Raw genomic sequence first — 19,286 nt, 5'->3', positions numbered from 1 at the left:
TCTCGTTTTGATGCAGATCAGACTCGTAATTTTAATCATTTGCCAATGTAATGCGACCAAAAAACCAGGCTTGAAGTTGCCCACGCAAAAAAGCTTCATCTGTATGTAGTTTTGCAAACGATGGAGCACGTTTCGGTCAATGCCATCCGGTGCGCAAGGGACATGGACCACTTTTTTCCCAAATAATGAAATTCGGCGCACTTGAATACAACTTAATGAACAACGCACGCGCGCGGTTTCTGCAGGGTGCTCCTTGCGCAAAGTCCGGTTGCGTCACTGCAGGGCTAATTGGCGGCCAATAAAACCAAAAGTGAAACTGTTACATATTCACACACTTCTTTATTGAGAACAAATAGCATATCGTAGTGTGCGACAGAAAAAAAAAGATCGAGACTCTCAAAGGGATCGGGTTGAGGCGAGGCGGTCGCGTCAAGAGTGGCCCAGTAGGAGGAAACGGACGAGCCGCTGAAAAAAGCCGACGCGCCACAGAACTACTTTCACAGCCACACAAATGTATATTATCGCACTCTTTGGGATCTGGGCAAGAGCAGGAGAAGGGAAGGGATTTCAAGCTAAATAAGATGAAACTTGTTATCGTTCTGTTGATTTGAAGTTATTAGCAGAAATTATAATCTAAGTGGAAACCCAGCAAAGACGTTAATAATAGATTTTAAACATAATTTTTTTTACTATATTTTTGAAAACTTATCTGCTGCAGGGGTTTAATTTTTTTAAGTTTTTATGGGTAAATTTTCATTCTAATTCAGAATTTTGTCACTTTTATTTTATTTTCTCTTTTGAAACAGGTTTAAAGAACACAACATGAACCGGTTGAGATTTTTGAAATTTTTATGAGAGTAAAAAAAATATAGTCTAACCTGGAACTTAAAACACAATCTCTTTTTTCTTTTACCTTTACAAAAGATACTTTAAATATTATGATATATTATACATAATATTAATTAATTATACCTAAATGTCAATAAAATTAGAACAACTGTACCAAAAATGGTCTGTTTCTAGCAAAATATTCGAATTAGGAGAATATGACGTCATTTTTTTAAATTAATAAAATGTTTGAAAGTTGAACTCTACAAAACTAATAACAAACAAAAATTTTCAAGTAAAATCATTTTTTGTAAATAATGCTTTACACTCTATACACCGCTTAATTAAAATGTTTACTTCTCAAGAAAACACCACTAGTGGCCTTTCAAAATTAAAGAAATAACAATAAATAGAAGAACTGAGAAAATCTGTCTAGAGTCAAACTTATTAGATTTATTTATGGATTATTTTTTTTATAATACACTGTTAAATTTCTGTGTAAATCCTATAATGTTGAATTTAGTTAGGAGCCGCTCACAAAAAACAACATTCTGTCAGAAATCAATCTTCCCGTCTCACTCTAAAGTACTCCAGGTTGCATAAACCACTAGGCGCTTTAGTTTCTGCTCCACTTCCTGCGACAGTTTTTGCCTCCAGCAAAATGAGTGCAATATTATTTTCAAGCTGTAGGGTCTCGGCGCGCACTGCAAAAATGTGAGAAAAGGCCCACTCATGATAGTCACTTTCACCAACTGCCCGCCAGGTATGCAACTGGCAGGACTGTGCAGAGGAACGTGTTGCTTATGCTCTGTAAGAAGGATTTTTCTAAACTTGAGACCAGATTGATTATCTACGGAGTGTATCTAGTTTCCTGCTCGCAATATCGATTTCTGTTTGTTTGTCGCACGCTTGCCTATCATAACAAGGATCGAGTGGAGAGCGTTTCCAATGAAACTGATTGGTTTGTTTTGAAAAGCCTTGCAATACCCTATTCAATCAAAATTTGTTGTGGAGGTATTTTTTTTTTGTTGTTCGATCGGTGATGCCAGTTGACGGAATATTCTAGAACAAGAAAATTAAACATTTTTTTTTGTATTAATGAAAATTGATGGTAAACTGCATATTTGTAGCCTGACCCCCAATTCTGCGAACTTTTTTGGCGCGAAATTTTTTTTAGCCTCATCTGATAAATAACATCAGGAGGAACATGGAATAACAATTAAAATTGAATTAGCATGCTTAATTATCTTTTAATGGAATGTAACCGTATTTAGTAAGAAATATGTTGATATTGGCAACATTTTCTTCGGAGAGTTAAGGGGAAGTTCTCACAATTATGAGCGATGGCCCCTGCATATACCACCTGAATTGTGCGAACCATTACTTAATGGTTGAAATGACCAAAAATAACCTGAATTGTGAGAAGGTTGATTAAAAGTGAGTCTGAATTGAAGATATGGCCTGAATTGTGAGAACCTTTGCTTAATTGTCTCAATTAAGGGTAAAAAAGACCAAAAACCACCTGAATAGTGCGAACCATCACCGCAATCATATTAAAAGGGTTGAAATGACCAAAAATAACCTGAATTGTGAGAAGGTTGATTAAAAGTGAGTCTGAATTGAAGATATGGCCTGAATTGTGAGAACCTTTGCTTAATTGTCTCAATTAAGGGTAAAAAAGACCAAAAACCACCTGAATAGTGCGAACCATCACCGCAATCATATTAAAAGGGTTGAAATGACCAAAAATAACCTGAATTGTGAGAAGGTTGATTAAAAGTGAGTCTGAATTGAAGATATGGCCTGAATTGTGAGAACCTTTGCTTAATTGTCTCAATTAAGGGTAAGAAAGACCAAAAACCACCTGAATAGTGCGAACTCTCACCGCAATCATATTAAAAGGGTTGAAATGACCAAAAATAACCTGAATTGTGAGAAGGTTGATGAAAACTGAGTCTGAATTGAAGATATGGCCTGAATTGTGAGAACCTTTGCTTAATTGTCTCAATTAAGGGTAAGAAATACCAAAAACCTCCTGAATAGTGCGAACCATCACCACAATCATATTAAAAGGGTTGAAATGACCACAAATAACCTGAATTGTGAGAAGGTTGATGAAAACTGAGTCTGAATTGAAGATATGGCCTGAATTGTGAGAACCTTTGCTTAATTGTCTCAATTAAGAGTAAGAAAGACCAAAAACCACCTGAATAGTGCGAACCATCACCGCAATCATATTAAAAGGGTTGAAATGACCAAAAATAACCTGAATTGTGAGAAGGTTGATTAAAAGTGAGTCTGAATTGAAGATATGGCCTGAATTGTGAGAACCTTTGCTTAATTGTCTCAATTAAGGGTAAGAAAGACCAAAAACCACCTGAATAGTGCGAACTCTCACCGCAATCATATTATAAGGGTTGAAATGACCAAAAATAACCTGAATTGTGAGAAGGTTGATGAAAACTGAGTCTGAATTGAAGATATGGCCTGAATTGTGAGAACCTTTGCTTAATTGTCTCAATTAAGGGTAAGAAATACCAAAAACCTCCTGAATAGTGCGAACCATCACCGCAATCATATTAAAAGGGTTGAAATGACCACAAATAACCTGAATTGTGAGAAGGTTGATGAAAACTGAGTCTGAATTGAAGATATGGCCTGAATTGTGAGAACCTTTGCTTAATTGTCTCAATTAAGAGTAATAAAGACCAAAAACCACCTGAATAGTGCGAACCATCACCGCAATCATGTTAAGAGGGTTGAAATGACCAAAAATAACCTGAATTGTGAGAAGGTTGATTAAAAGTGAGTCTGAATTGAAGATATGGCCTGAATTGTGAGAACCTTTGCTTAATTGTCTCAATTAAGGGTAAGAAATACCAAAAACCTCCTGAATAGTGCGAACTCTCACCACAATCATATTAAAAGGGTTGAAATGACCAAAAATAACCTGAATTGTGAGAAGGTTGATGAAAACTGAGTCTGAATTGAAGATATGGCCTGAATTGTGAGAACCTTTGCTTAATTGTCTCAATATTCTCGGCTTGTGCGTTACTTGATTAAAATGTATGTTCAAATACAGACTAGAAAGACCCTAAATTAACCCTTTTGAGATGTTGGAAGAGATCAGAGTGATTTTACGAATTTTTTTATAAATTAGATAATTTTTTAATCGGTAAGCAATAATGTTATTTTAGACGAGAAATTGATTCAAATAAAATTTCTTGAAATTAAATTCATAATTCAGTTAAATAAAGCCCTCGTTGATTAATTGAGCACGTTTCACATTAAATGTTGTCAATATATTTACTATTAAAGCTGCTTTATTGATTCTTTTTTTAAATTTTGTAGAAGTTCGCATAATTCAGGTCGTTTCTGTAAATTTTATATTATTAAATTCCCGGCTTGTGCGTTACGTGATTAAAATGTAAGTTCAAATACAAACTAGACAGACCCTAAATTAGCCCTTTTGAGATGTTGGAAGAGATCAGAATGATTTTACGAATTTTTTTATAAATTAGAAAATTTTTAAATCGGAAAGCAATAATGTTAATTGAGACGAGAAATTAATTCAAATAAAATTTCTTGAAATTAAATTCATAATTCAGTTAAATAAAGCCCTCGTTGATTAATTGAGCACGTTTCACATTAAATGTTGTCAATATATTTACTATTAAAGCTGCTTTATTGATTCTTTTTTTAAATTTTGTAGAAGTTCGCATAATTCAGGTCGTTTCTGTAAATTTTATATTATTAAATTCCCGGCTTGTGCGTTACGTGATTCAAATGTAAGTTCAAATACAAACTAGACAGACCCTAAATTAACCCTTTTGAGTTGTTGGAAGCGATCAGAGTGATTTTACGAATTTTTTTATAAATTAGAAAATTTTTAAACCGGTAAGCAATAATGTTATTATAGACGGGAAATTGATTCAGATAAAATTTCTTGAAATTAAATTCATAATTCAGTTAAATAAAGCCCGCGTTGATTAGTTAAGCACGATTCACATTAAATGTTGTCAATATATTTACCATTAAAGCTGCTTTATTGATTCTTTTTTTAAATTTTGTAGAAGTTCGCATAATTCAGGTCGTTTCTCTAAATTTTATATTATTAAATCCCCGGCTTGTGCGTTACGTGATTAAAATGTAAGTTCCAATATACACTAGACAGACCCTAAATTAACCCTTTTGAGATGTTGGAAGAGATCAGAGTGATTTTACGAATTTTTTATAAATTAGAAAATTTTTAAATCGGTAAGCAATAATGTTAATTGAGACGAGAAATTGATTCAAATAAAATTTCTTGAAATTAAATTCATAATTCAGTTAAATAAAGCCCTCGTTGATTAATTAAGCACGTTTCACATTAAATGTTGTCTTTATATTTACCATTAAAGCTGCTTTATTGATTCTTTTTTTTAAATTTTGTACAAGTTCGCACAATTCAGGTCGTTTCTGTAAATTTTATATTATTAAATTCCCGGCTTGTGCGTTACGTGATTAAATGAAAGTTCAAATACAAACTAGACAGACCCTAAATTAACCCTTTTGAGTTGTTGGAAGAGATCAGAGTGATTTTACGAATATTTTTATAAATAAGAAAATTTTTAAATCGGTAAGCAATAATGTTATTTTAGACGAGAAATTGATTCAAATAAAATTTTTTGAAATTAAAATCGTAATTCAGTTAAATAAAGACCTTGTGATTAATTAAGCACGTTTCACATTAAATGTTGTCAATATATTTACCATTAAAGCTGCTTTATTGGTTCTTTTTTTAAATTTTGTAGAAGTTCGCATAATTCAGGTCGTTTCTGTAAATTTTATATTATTAAATCCCCGGCTTGTGCGTTACGTGATTAAAATGTAAGTTCCAATATAAACTAGACAGACCCTAAATTAACCCTTTTGAGATGTTGGAAGAGATCAGAATGATTTTACGAATTTTTTTATAAATTAGAAAATTTTTAAATTGGTAAGCAATAATGTTAATTGAGACGAGAAAATGATTCAAATAAAATTTCTTGAAATTAAATTCATAATGCAGTTAAATAAAGCCCTCGTTGATTAATTGAGCACGTTTCACATTAAATGTTGTCAATATATTTACCATTAAAGCTGCTTTATTGATTCTTTTTTTAAATTTTGTAGAAGTTCGCATAATTCAGGTCGTTTCTCTAAATTTTATATTATTAAATCCCCGGCTTGTGCGTTACGTGATTAAAATGTAAGTTCAAATACAGACTAGACAGACCCTAAATTAACCCTTTTGAGATGTTGGAAGAGATCAGAGTGATTTTACGAATTTTTTATAAATTAGAAAATTTTTAAATCGGTAAGCAATAATGTTAATTGAGACGAGAAATTGATTCAAATAAAATTTCTTGAAATTAAATTCATAATTCAGTTAAATAAAGCCCTCGTTGATTAATTAAGCACGTTTCACATTAAATGTTGTCTTTATATTTACCATTAAAGCTGCTTTATTGATTCTTTTTTTTAAATTTTGTACAAGTTCGCACAATTCAGGTCGTTTCTGTAAATTTTATATTATTAAATCCCCGGCTTGTGCGTTACGTGATTAAAATGTAAGTTCCAATATAAACTAGACAGACCCTAAATTAACCCTTTTGAGATGTTGGAAGAGATCAGAATGATTTTACGAATTTTTTTATAAATTAGAAAATTTTTAAATCGGTAAGCAATAATGTTAATTGAGACGAGAAATTGATTCAAATAAAATTTCTTGAAATTAAATTCATAATTCAGTTAAATAAAGCCCTCGTTGATTAATTGAGCACGATTCACATTAAATGTTGTCAATATATTTACCATTAAAGCTGCTTTAAGGATTCTTTTTTTAAATTTTGTAGAAGTTCGCATAATTCAGGTCGTTTCTGAGAATTTTATATTATTAAATTCCCGGTTTTTGCGTTAATGATTAAAATGTAAGTTCAAATACAGACTAGCCAGACCCTATATTAGCCCTTTTGAGATGTTGGAAGAGATCAGAGTGATTTTACGAATATTTTTATAAATAAGAAAATTTTTAAATCGGTAAGCTATATTGTTATTTTAGACGAGAAATTGATTCAAATAAAATTTTTTGAAATTAAAATCGTAATTCAGTTAAATAAAGACCTCGTTGATTAATTAAGCACGTTTCACATTAAATGTTGTCAATATATTTACCATTAAAGCTGCTTTATTGGTTCTTTTTTTAAATTTTGTAGAAGTTCGCATAATTCAGGTCGTTTCTGTAAATTTTATATTATTAAATTCCCGGCTTGTGCGTTACGTGATTAAAATGTAAATTCCAATATAAACTAGACAGACCCTAAATTAACCCTTTTGAGATGTTGGAAGAGATCAGAATGATTTTACGAATTTTTTTATAAATTAGAAAATTTTTAAATCGGTAAGCAATAATGTTAATTGAGACGAGAAATTGATTCAAATAAAATTTCTTGAAATTAAATTCATAATTCAGTTAAATAAAGCCCTCGTTGATTAATTGAGCACGTTTCACATTAAATGTTGTCAATATATTTACTATTAAAGCTGCTTTATTGATTCTTTTTTTAAATTTTGTAGAAGTTCGCATAATTCAGGTCGTTTCTGTAAATTTTATATTATTAAATTCCCGGCTTGTGCGTTACGTGATTCAAATGTAAGTTCAAATACAAACTAGACAGACCCTAAATTAACCCTTTTGAGTTGTTGGAAGCGATCAGAGTGATTTTACGAATTTTTTTATAAATTAGAAAATTTTTAAACCGGTAAGCAATAATGTTATTATAGACGGGAAATTGATTCAGATAAAATTTCTTGAAATTAAATTCATAATTCAGTTAAATAAAGCCCGCGTTGATTAGTTAAGCACGATTCACATTAAATGTTGTCAATATATTTACCATTAAAGCTGCTTTATTGATTCTTTTTTTAAATTTTGTAGAAGTTCGCATAATTCAGGTCGTTTCTCTAAATTTTATATTATTAAATCCCCGGCTTGTGCGTTACGTGATTAAAATGTAAGATCCAATATACACTAGACAGACCCTAAATTAACCCTTTTGAGATGTTGGAAGAGATCAGAGTGATTTTACGAATTTTTTGATAAATTAGAAAATTTCTAAACCAGTAAGCAATAACTTTATGTTATTTTGAACGAGAAATTGATTAAAATAAAATTTCTTGATATTAAAATCATAATTAAGTTAAATAAAGCCCTCGTTGATTAACTAAGCACGTTTCACATTAAATGTTGTCAATATATTTACTATTAAAGCTGCTTTATTGATTCTTTTTTTAAATTTTGTAGAAGTTCGCACAATTCAGGTCGTATCTGAAATTTTTAAATTAATAAATTCCCAGCCTCTGCGTTAAGTGATTAAAAAGTAAGTTCAAATACAGACTAGACAGATCCTAAATTAGCCCTTTTGAGATGTTGGAAGAGATCAGAGTGATTCTAAGAATTTTCATAAATAAGAAAATTTTTAAATCGGTAAGCAATTATGTTAATTTAGACGAGTAAATAATTCAAATAATATTTCTTGAAATTAAAATCATAAATCAGTTAAATAAAGCCCTCGTTGATTAATTAAGCACGTTTCACATTAAATGTGTTCAATATCTTTACCATTAAAGCTGCTTTATTGATTCTTTTTTTAAATTTTGTAGAAGTTCGCACAATTCAGGTCGTATCTGAAATTTTTAAATTATTAAATTCCCGGCCTGTGCGTTAAGTGATTAAAAAGTAAGTTCAAATACAGACTAGACAGATCCTAAATTAGCCCTTTTGAGATGTTAATAGAGATCAGAGCTATTTTACGAATTTTTTGATAAATTAGAAAATTTTTAAACCAGTAAGCAATAACTTAATGTTATTTTGGACGAGAAATTGATTAAAATAAAATTTCTTGAAATTAAAATAATGATTCAGTTAAATAAAGCCCTCGTTGATTAATAAAGCACGTTTCACATTAAATGTTGTCAATATCTTTACCATTAAAGCTGCTTTATTGCTTCTTTTTTTAATTTTTGTAGAAGTTCGCACAATTCAGGTCGTATCTGAAATTTTTAAATTAATAAATTCCCAGCCTCTGCGTTAAGTGATTAAAAAGTAAGTTCAAATACAGACTAGACAGACCCTAAATTAGCCCTTTTGAGATGTTGGAAGAGATCAGAGTGATTCTAAGAATTTTGCATAAATAAGAAAATTTTTAAATCGGTAAGCAATACTGTTAATTTAGACGAGTAAATAATTCAAATAATATTTCTTGAAATTAAAATCATAAATCAGTTAAATAAAGCCCTCGTTGATTAAATAAGCACGTTTCACATTAAATGTTGTCAATATCTTTACCATTAAAGCTGCTTTATTGATTCTTTTTTTAAATTTTGTAGAAGTTCGCACAATTCAGGTTATTTCTGGTCATTTCAACCCCTTTTTTATGATTAAGTGAAGGTTCGCACAATTCAGGTTGTTTTTGGTCTATCTAACCATTAATGGAGAAATCAAGCAAAGGTTCTCACAATTCAGGCCATATCTTCAATTCAGACTCACTTTTAATCAACATTCTCACAATTCAGGTTATTTCTGGTCATTTCAACCCTTTTAATATGATTGCGGTGATGGTTCGCACTATTCAGGTGGTTTTTGGTCTTTCTTACCCTTAATTAAGACAATTAAGCAAAGGTTCTCACAATTCAGGCCTTATCTTTAATTCAGACTCACTTTTAATCAACATTCTCACAAATCAGGTTATTTCTGGTCATTTCAACCCCTTTTTTATGATTAAGTGAAGGTTCGCACAATTCAGGTTGTTTTTGGTCTATCTAACCATTAATAGAGAAATCAAGCAAATGTTCTCACAATTCAGGCCTTATCTTTAATTCAGACTCACTATTAATCAACCTTCTCACAATTCAGGTTATTTCTGGTCATTTCAACCCCTTTTTTATGATTAAGTGAAGGTTCGCACAATTCAGGTTGTTTTTGGTCTATCTAACCATTAATGGAGAAATCAAGCAAAGGTTCTCACAATTCAGGCCATATCTTCAATTCAGACTCACTTTTAATCAACATTCTCACAATTCAGGTTATTTCTGGTCATTTCAACCCTTTTAATATGATTGCGGTGATGGTTCGCACTATTCAGGTGGTTTTTGGTCTTTCTTACCCTTAATTAAGACAATTAAGCAAAGGTTCTCACAATTCAGGCCTTATCTTTAATTCAGACTCACTTTTAATCAACATTCTCACAAATCAGGTTATTTCTGGTCATTTCAACCCTTTTAATATGATTGCGGTGATGGTTCGCACTATTCAGGTGGTTTTTGGTCTTTCTTACCCTTAATTAAGACAATTAAGCAAAGGTTCTCACAATTCAGGCCTTATCTATAATTCAGACTCACTATTAATCAACCTTCTCACAATTCAGGTTATTTCTGGACATTTCAACCCTTTTAATATGATTGCGGTGATGGTTCGCACTATTCAGGTGGTTTTTGGTCTATCTTACCCTTAATCGAGACAATTAAGCAAAGGTTCTCACAATTCAGGCCATATCTTCAATTCAGACTCACTTTTAATCAACATTCTCACAATTCAGGTTATTTCTGGTCATTTCAACCCTTTTAATATGATTGCGGTGATGGTTCGCACTATTCAGGTGGTTTTTGGTCTTTCTTACCCTTAATTGAGACAATTAAGCAAAGGTTCTCACAATTCAGGCCATATCTTCAATTAAGACTCACTTTTAATCACCCTTCTCACAATTCAGGTTATTTCTGGTCATTTCTACCCTTTTAATATAACTGCGGTGATGGTTCGCACTATTCAGGTTGTTTTTGGTCTATCTTACCCTTAATGGAGTCAAATAAGCAAAGGTTCTCACAATTCATGCCGTATATTTAATGAAGATGCATTTTTAATCAGCCTTCTCACAATTCATGTCGTTTCTCCTCGTTATTACCCTTTTTTGCAATAAATTGTATGTTCGCACAATTCAGGTTGGTTCTGCAATAGCCATCTTTAAGGCTGCTATCGCTAGGAAGGCAGGGGAAAGTACCCCCTCTACCTTTAAAATTACACATAGGCAACATAACACAGCATCCCCAAAATTCAAAAAAGTTCCCACAATTCAGGTCAAATCCGCTCTTAATTGTGGGAAGTCGCACAATTCAAAAGGTTCCCACAATTGGGCACGTAGTTTATCGAAAGTTCGCACAATTATTGTGAGACTAAAATCCCCTAATATTATGGGATCAAATTTATTTTCTATATATATATTCTTTTATTTGAAACTCAATTGAGTACAACTTCAACTTAACTTATAGAATTTATTTATTTTAATATATAAATATCAGTATTGATATTCAACAAGATTTCCGTAGGAATTTATTTTAACAATTTTAAAATTTGAGCAGATAGTTTTTACTATATTAATTTAAAATCTGAAACAACATGTATGCAACTCCCGAGATACAAATAAACTGCTGGTTGCATAAACTCAAGGTGAATCTCACTCGGTTGGCAGTGAGCCAAGTGAGCAAAGAAATAAATGTGCCCCAGGCAAAAACATTCCTTGAAAAAATAATCAGAATCACTTTGCTGGATACACAAGATTCACATTTTAATGACTATTTTAGTTTTCTTTTTAACTCGCGCATCGATCTGCTACATAAAAACCTCAAGGTCTTTGCCAGCGTAGTTTTCTTTGCGCCTGTCTGATGAAAAGCGGTATGTCCAGGTTTCGGACCAGTCTGTCTTCAAGTCGTCGCTAAGAGAGAGGTTTATTATATTAGTGGCCTCGTAAAAGGAATCACACAAGATGATTTTGCTGCTCATTTTACTTTTGAGTTTCTGTTCTGCTCAGAGTTATGCCCAGTCCTGCCCTTTAAAAGACGCACCAGGTAATACAAATTAAATTAAATAACTTATAAAATTTGAATAACTTTTGTTCAGTATTCAGTAGCGATGAGAATTTGAGTTTTGAAGATTGCGGAAGGAGAGTTGATTTGCCTTATGATCACTACCCATGGAAGGCGGAAATCTATTCTGAGCGGTACTACTGCCCTGGAATTCTCATTTCCAAGAAGGTTGTTATCACATTCGATGGTTGGAATTTCTAATCAGAGTTAAATACATGTTTGAATTAATTAATTTTTAAACCAGAGGAGAGTGACGGCTTTGTAGAACCAACTGAACAAATACGAATTTATTTAGGGCGCTGCGCTGAGGTAGACAAAGAACAACCGTGCACAGAAAACAATGAGGGGTTTAGAACTACAGTAATATTTTACTTAAATTTTTTTTAAATAAATACATTTCTTATTTAGGTGGAGAGAAAAGTCAAACTGGATATTCAATCATTTGACTACTTTATGTACTTTTTCATAATTCCCAAAATTCCCGAGTTCAGCGATTGGGTGCGACCGATTTGTCTTTTCAACAGAGACAACTCATTGGATTTCAGCGAGTCACAAGTCTATCGCGCTTACAGCGTAAGATAATTTTTTACTAAATTTTTAACACGATGATTCTGTTGTATTTTTCACAAAAAGGGATACAGCGTTCACAATTACACTGCTAGAATTGTACAGTACAGCGAGTGTTTTAAAGAAAATGTTGAAAATGAGTTTTGCGACACAGAAAATACCATGCTCTGCGTTTTTAAAGGTATTTTTTTTAATCTCAATGCAAATGTGTTTATTTCATGTTTTGTAGAACAGATGGATCTTACTGGACGAGAGGTTTGGTGAACATTCACGGCGGGCGGTTTTACTTGCGTGGAGTTTTTTCGAATATAACACACCGGGACAGCTACTGTACTTTTGTTGACATATTGAATCACATGGACACGATGACCTCCAACGCACCTGACCTTTTCATGTTGCAAAAAGAAGTACCTGATGAGCCACTTCCCAGTAAGAAAATTCTTTTGAATTATAATTTGGCCTGGTTTACTAATTTTTATTATAAAATGAAAATGTTCTAGAGAAGTCCCAAAAACAAAATTTTAAAATTGATTAATTTTTTTAATTTAAGTCCATTTAAATCCATCCTATAAGCTTTTTTCTTCTATTCAGAGAGAAGTTTTTACATTGATTCAAATTTTGATAGTTTTAATAGCACAATTCGGCAAATTTATTTTTAATTATGATTCTGAAAATCTTGTATTTAATAGAACTGTGGGACGATGAAAGTTTAAGTAATCCAGGTTGTGGCACAAAAAGTGAAAAATTTCGAAGAGAACTGGAGTATCTGGAGGACATCCCAGTCCAGCACATAATTCACGGTCAAGCGACGCAGCAGGGAAGACACCCTTGGCACGCCGACATTTCAACACCCCCGAGCACTCGGTGTGGCGGCACATTAATTACTCCTAGAGCTGTACTCACAGGTGCAAAAAAATTGTGATAAAAAATTAAATTTGATAAAAAGAAAACCGATTAATTTGCTGCCAAAGCGGCTCACTGTTTGCCAGCTGCAAATGACAAGGGTGGATTTAATGAAATGGTTGTCACTATGCGACTCTGGTGACACTCAAGAGCTGGGGAGACAAAAACAAAACGTAAATATTTTAAATGTTAAAAATTGAAACTAATTTTTTGTTTCCACGTGAAGCCCAGCAAGTTTATCATTCATCCCAACTTCTCTCCATCTACTTATGCCAACGACATTGGTTTGCTTCTCTTTGATGCCGATTTCAACATCACCGATTTCGTGCGACCTATTTGTTTGTGGAGCGAAGATTCAAATTTCACTCTGATTGAAAATAAATTAGGAACGGTAAGCATAGTGTGTGTTATTAAAATAAATTGAATAGAAAATTTTATTTTCTAGGTAGCTGGTTGGGGTCTTGATGAAACTCTGGAGCAGCCTGACGTTTTGCAGAGTGTGCGATTGCCATTGATTCCACACAAAGAATGCTATTTCTCCAAATCTTCTTTCTACGGCCGTCTTCTCTATCCAGGACTAAATTTTTGCGCAGGATACATGAATGGTACTTGTCACAAAATACTATTCCTTTAATTAAAAAATAATGAAATTTATTCACAGGAACAAGCACCTGTAATGGAGACAGCGGTGGCGGTCTGGTGCTAAAATGGGGAGACCGGTGGTTCCTGAGGGGCATTGTGAGTGCGGGAAGAGGGCACAAAACCCTCAAGTTTCCAGACGGAAAACGTGTCTGCGAGCCAAATGCGTATACATTGTTCACAGATGTGGCACATTATGTTAGTTGGATTATCAGTAGTTTACCTGATTTGAAATGAAATAAAAGTTTTTCAGTTAAAAGTGTATATTTAAAGAGTAATTCAAAATATAATAAAAACCCTCAGTTCATAATAAAAAATAAAAAAACATTTATTCAAATGCCCAATCTTATTCTCATTATTGCATCAGCAAAGAGGATTTTAAATTTTCAATGAAATTTTTTTAATGATTGAACTTTATTTAATAAAATTTTTTTTATTAAATTGTATTGCTGAAAACAAATCTCTTAGTTATCATTACCACCAATGAATTCACCACTACCAATAAATTTGTAGGATGTCAAATTTTGTTAAACAGAAAATTTAAAATTTTGGTGGTTTGAAAAATATTAGCTTATCTAAAATATTTTTAATTAATGCATTAAAAATGGAAAATTATTAAAATTATTTGTTAATAAAAATAATATCTTAAATTATGTTATTGATGCCAAGTTTTTTGATATAATGATGATTTTTAGATTTTTCGTTAAAACAAAAATGTAATGGAGATTTAAATTAAAATTTAACAGGTTTTGGTTTAGTATTTTCATAAAAATTTATTCTTTCTCACATAAAAACAGTCACGAGTACAAAATCAGTTTTTTACAAAAATAGTGAACTAGAGATGAGGGTGGTGTTTGGTGTGCGTCAGAAGCGGAGCTCGGCCGTAGGTCGGACAATCGGTCCACCTGACGGCCGCCTCGGATGCTCCTCTCTAATAGTGCTGGCTGTATTCATGACCATGGTGGTAGTCGTGGGACTTGACGTAGACGGGCACAGGCTTGACCACGGGGTACGGCTGGGGCACGGCGACCTTATAGGGCACGTGCACGGGGTAGGGCACAGGCTTGGAAACAGGAACGGCGACAGGGTGGGGCACGGCGACCTTGTAAGGAACATGGACGGGGTAGGGCACAGGCTTCTCAACGGGGTAGGGCACGTGCTTGATCACTTGCACGGGAACCTTGACTGGGACGTGAACGGGGTAGGGCTTGTCAACGGGAACAGCAACAGGGTGGGGAACTGGAACCGGGATCTTCTTCACAACGGGAACGGGGTAAGGGTGAGGAACGGCATAGGGGACCTCCTTGGTGATGGTCACGGCCTTGATGTGTCCGTGCTGGACGTGTCCACCATAGCCGCCTCCGTATCCTCCCAAACCGCCTCCGTAGCCTCCCAAGCCGCCTCCGTATCCTCCCAGACCACCTCCGTAGCCTCCACCGTAGCCTCCGCCGTAACTTCCGAAGCCACCTCCGTAGCCAAAGCCGGAGCCGTAGATGCCGCGCTTTTCGGTCTTCTTGTCATCATCCTTTGCCGCTTCGTCGGCACGGGCTATGGCAGCCACCAGCAGGACGCACACCTGTGAACAACAGGAAACAATTTTTGTAAAAAAAAAAATACACATTTTTTGTGCAGCCTTTAATAATTGATTTTTATTAAAGTAAAATATGTGATAATTTGATTAATTTATAATAACAAATAATAACAAACTTAAACGAGTTAAGTTAAAAAATTATTTAAATAATTTGCTTATATTTGAGGCCGTGAAAAAATAAGGTAATAATAAAAATTAGTCTTGTTCAACGATCAGCAGATGAGTAATTATCTCAAATTCGACTTTCAAGTGTAAAACCACGAAACGGAACGCAGCAGCTAAGTGTTTTCGTACACGCCATCATAAGATCTACTCATTGTTTCATGTACGCATGAAAAGCAAAGAGTTGGCGAATTATGCAAATTAACCAAACAAACGCTTCCTTTATCTGCTCCAGTGACGCAGTCCAAACAGAAAGCAAAAAATTTCGGCAAAATAAGCAAGCGCCACTTTATGCATGAAACACCTGACCAAGTGAGCTTTCCTTCTCGGTTTTCACTTATATGCATCTCAGCATTAGATAAGTCTCAAATTAGAAATGCACGGCGCGTGCTATTTAAACGGCCACTATTTACACTTGGACGAAGTGTAAACATTTGTCAGACTAATAATCAAATGAGACGGCGAGAGCATTAAATTTAATTAGACGCGCGCGGCGAGAGTGAAATTAATCCACTTAACGCATCACACAAATTAATGACCAGAGAGAAACTCGCATCAATTGCACGCGATCAAATTAATTCATCCTATAAAGCGAGACGAAAGCAAAAGTTGTGTGTTTAGCTAAATTGTTATAGTAATTAAAAGAAAAAAAAAAGAAAAACGGAAGTGTTTAATTTATTTTCTAACTTTAATTTGGGACGTTTAGCGACGGAAGTAAAAGGCACGGAGACAATTTCTGCAAATTGATGCTTGGGAACCGCGAGAGTTTTGCATGTTGGCAATAACCGCAGGAAAGAAGACCAACCAACAAGAGAACATTACCGCGTGGGAATCAGCTTACAGCTTTTTAAACGTACAAACAAATGTATTTTATATCCAAGATGACCGAATTTTGTAACGAGAGGAGGAAGTGAAATTTCGCGCGCGGATTGAGCAAGCCGGACACAAAATGAGTCGGCTAATTTTATATTTTACAACTCAGGAAGAAATAGAGGCGGTTAGCGTGCACCCGGATTACAATGCGAGTTACGGCGCCGAGATGCAGAAAGATCGCGTTGCTAGATAATTGCATATACGGCTTTTGTCGTGCTAAAAGCACGTAATCGACAGCTTTCAACCACAATAATTGTTTTCTGCAACAACTATATCAAAATTAAAACGTCCATTATTTAACATCAAATGAGTCAATTGTTTCAGTTAGTTGATCTATGAGAACAAAATTAATGAGAACTCTGGTTAATTTATAGAATCAATTGTTTGCATATGCAATTTTTTTCATATAAACTAAAGTCACTTGTAAAATGGCACAAGTTAATTTATTATTATATACCTTTTACAAAGTGCTATAAACTGCTGCATTTAAATCTTAAAGAGTTTAAGTTTTAATTGAGAAATAAAATTTAATAGCAAGTTATAAATTTGAGAAATTTATATGGATAAAAAATTTAAAAAATAACAATAAAAAACTAAATGAAGAAAAAATGTAATAAAGAATCTAAATTTTTAATAACAATTTTAAAAAAAATTATAATATATAATATAATTAAAAAAAATTAAAAACTACTAATTTTTTTATTGCAATTGTATCTTGCTCCTGTGTTAATGAAAAAAACTTGTGTTGCTGATAATAAAAAATATTTTTTATGTATTTTAAAGCTTACCAAGAACTTCATTGTCGACTGTTGTCGGGGAGAAGTCAAACTCGACAGTGTCTGCATTGAAAGGCGCAGGCCTCTTTATACGTGGGGTGGCCCTTCGGGGGCCGCCCCCTCTCCAGCGAGGCCACTTTCGCTGCATCATCCCTTCTATTGCGCTAGAGCCGAATTGTCTTCCTTTCTTCCTTTCCCTCAAGGCTGGTCGTCTTAAGCGTGTGTGTTGTGAGTGCAGTGTCGGTGCAGCCCCTCCATCCTCACATCTCTCCACACCGCTCTCTCACCGCTTTACCTGAGTGTGTGTGTTTGCAAGGTGTGCAACTGGAGACGAGCTCGTTAGATTTTCGAGCTTAATTAGCGTGGCACCTCCCTTTGCGAAACGATCTCTTTGGGGACAAGGACTGCGCTCGCAATTTGTCAACTTGGCATTCGCCCTCTCAGCACCGCTTAATCGCTTTTTTTGTTTGTTCTAATTATGTATCTTCTCACGAGATTTAAGTGACGCCGAGTTCGTGAACTCAAGAGCAGGGAATTTTTCTAAGGACGTTTGAGCTTGATTTTGACAGGCCACTTAATCGTGAGAACTAGGCATGCGACAGTTCAATCACTGCACAAGTGACTTTTAATTTCACTTTGCAAATAGGGATTAAGGCCAAATTATTTTTTTTTAACTTTGCTCAATGATAAATTTAATGTGTTTTCTTTATTAAAAAAAATATCCAAATCAGCAAGGAGACAAACTTAATCGTTTATAAGTTGAAAAAAATTAATAAATTTGATTTTTGACACCAATATGTGGGTTCATGATCAAAAATTTCAATTTATTTAAAATGTTCTCGTTTAATTTTTCATTTTTTAGCATAATGTATCCAAGAATAATTTGAAATTTCTAATGCCCAGACATTTATTACATTTTTTTTAAATAAATAACTATGCAAATATATAAATGAAATCTTTAATATATGCAACAACAAACAAAGAAAAATACAAATTCATCAAAAATTGACTCTGAAGTGTCTACGAATGCGTATGGATCTTGAACAAAAGAACGCATTAAAGGAAGTAGAAAAAAAACAAAGCGATTTTATACTACCTCGTGATAACAAATTTTGACTGTTATTATGTTGCTGCAATGAGATAGTGAAGCTACTGTAATCTGTGTGGTTCGTTGGTTTTTAAATTAATAAATTTGACGCTGCCTGTTAAAAAATGGAATTTGCAGACTTTGAAGCAAAATTATGAATAATTGACTACGCGCTAATTAGCCCGCAAAGTGGTGGTGATGATAGGGATCTGCAAAATGAACGCCTTTTCCGACCATTAAATCCTCTCAGGCACAAAGTTAATCCTATTATTACGTATGTATGTTGTGATTTCAATGAGAGACTATCTCGCTGCAGTCTGTGAAACATGAGCACTGCATGTGCATATTAAATTCAGTTCCTGCAGCCGCGTGTTGCATAAAAGTGAACGCATGCATTTAAAAAGTTTATCTCCGCATTACACTCGCTATCTGCAGTTAATTAACACTTTTAAACTACACTCCCTGATAGTAAAAATAAGGAAAACTAACAGAGGCGTCCATAAAATTTCGGTGGTTGCAAAGTTCAGTTAAAGTATACTAAGGTGTACTGAAATTTAGTGGTGAAAGTTTGACAAAATTGAACAGTGAACAGAGAAGGTAAATTAAATTCATTCATTATTTATTGTCTTCGCGCTCCAGTAATAATGATTCGATTCTCCTTCAGTTAAAAAAAAAACATTCAATTAATATATGACCAAAATTTCAAATTACGGAGATAACTTGGCACAACAATTGCTTTGTAACCAGTATTAAAAGAAAAAAAAAATAGAAATTTTAAAGGTAATCAAATTTGTTTGCAATTTACCACATTCAAATAAGAAATCTTCAAGGCTTGTATAAACCGCATTCGCAGTTTGCAGATGAGTTAACTCGCATTTTCTTATTAAATTTTTTGCACCATGAACTTGGAGCTCTTCCGATG

At 33.6% G+C, this 19,286-nt stretch overlaps 2 protein-coding genes across 5 annotated transcripts; one reads left to right on the top strand and one right to left on the bottom strand.

The window, feature by feature from the left end:
* Positions 1 to 393: 393 nt before the first annotated feature.
* LOC132200961 (uncharacterized) lies at positions 394 to 13,602 on the top strand. 4 transcript variants are annotated; one of them, XM_059626788.1, is made up of 10 exons: positions 394 to 513; positions 11,586 to 11,748; positions 11,801 to 11,953; positions 12,011 to 12,126; positions 12,175 to 12,339; positions 12,400 to 12,514; positions 12,568 to 12,762; positions 13,023 to 13,238; positions 13,305 to 13,409; positions 13,463 to 13,602. In XM_059626788.1, exons 2-9 carry the CDS (start codon positions 11,667 to 11,669, stop codon positions 13,376 to 13,378), a joined length of 1,116 nt encoding a protein of 371 aa, XP_059482771.1. In that variant the 5' UTR covers positions 394 to 513; positions 11,586 to 11,666; the 3' UTR covers positions 13,379 to 13,409; positions 13,463 to 13,602. The 4 variants fall into 4 exon arrangements, 3 of the variants coding, with proteins under 3 accessions (XP_059482771.1, XP_059482772.1, XP_059482770.1); XR_009442224.1 differs by lacking the exon at positions 394 to 513 and having other exon boundaries at positions 11,456 to 11,748; positions 13,023 to 13,251; XM_059626787.1 differs by lacking the exon at positions 394 to 513 and having other exon boundaries at positions 11,458 to 11,748.
* Positions 13,603 to 14,622: 1,020 nt separating this feature from the next.
* Positions 14,623 to 17,449, bottom strand: LOC132200964 (cuticle protein 79-like). The gene is made up of 2 exons (XM_059626792.1): positions 17,290 to 17,449; positions 14,623 to 15,451 (listed from the first exon to the last, which is right to left on the bottom strand). Exons 1-2 carry the CDS (start codon positions 17,344 to 17,346, stop codon positions 14,807 to 14,809), a joined length of 702 nt encoding a protein of 233 aa, XP_059482775.1. The 5' UTR covers positions 17,347 to 17,449; the 3' UTR covers positions 14,623 to 14,806.
* Between the last annotated feature and the right edge of the window lie 1,837 nt (positions 17,450 to 19,286).

This window comes from Neocloeon triangulifer, unplaced genomic scaffold, assembly GCF_031216515.1.
Source record: "Neocloeon triangulifer isolate White Clay Creek 2 clone unplaced genomic scaffold, ASM3121651v1 ptg000014l, whole genome shotgun sequence".
Taxonomy (NCBI): Eukaryota; Metazoa; Arthropoda; class Insecta; order Ephemeroptera; family Baetidae; genus Neocloeon; species Neocloeon triangulifer.
Note: the sequence above shows the minus strand (reverse complement) of the source record. Positions and strands in the feature narration are given on the sequence as shown.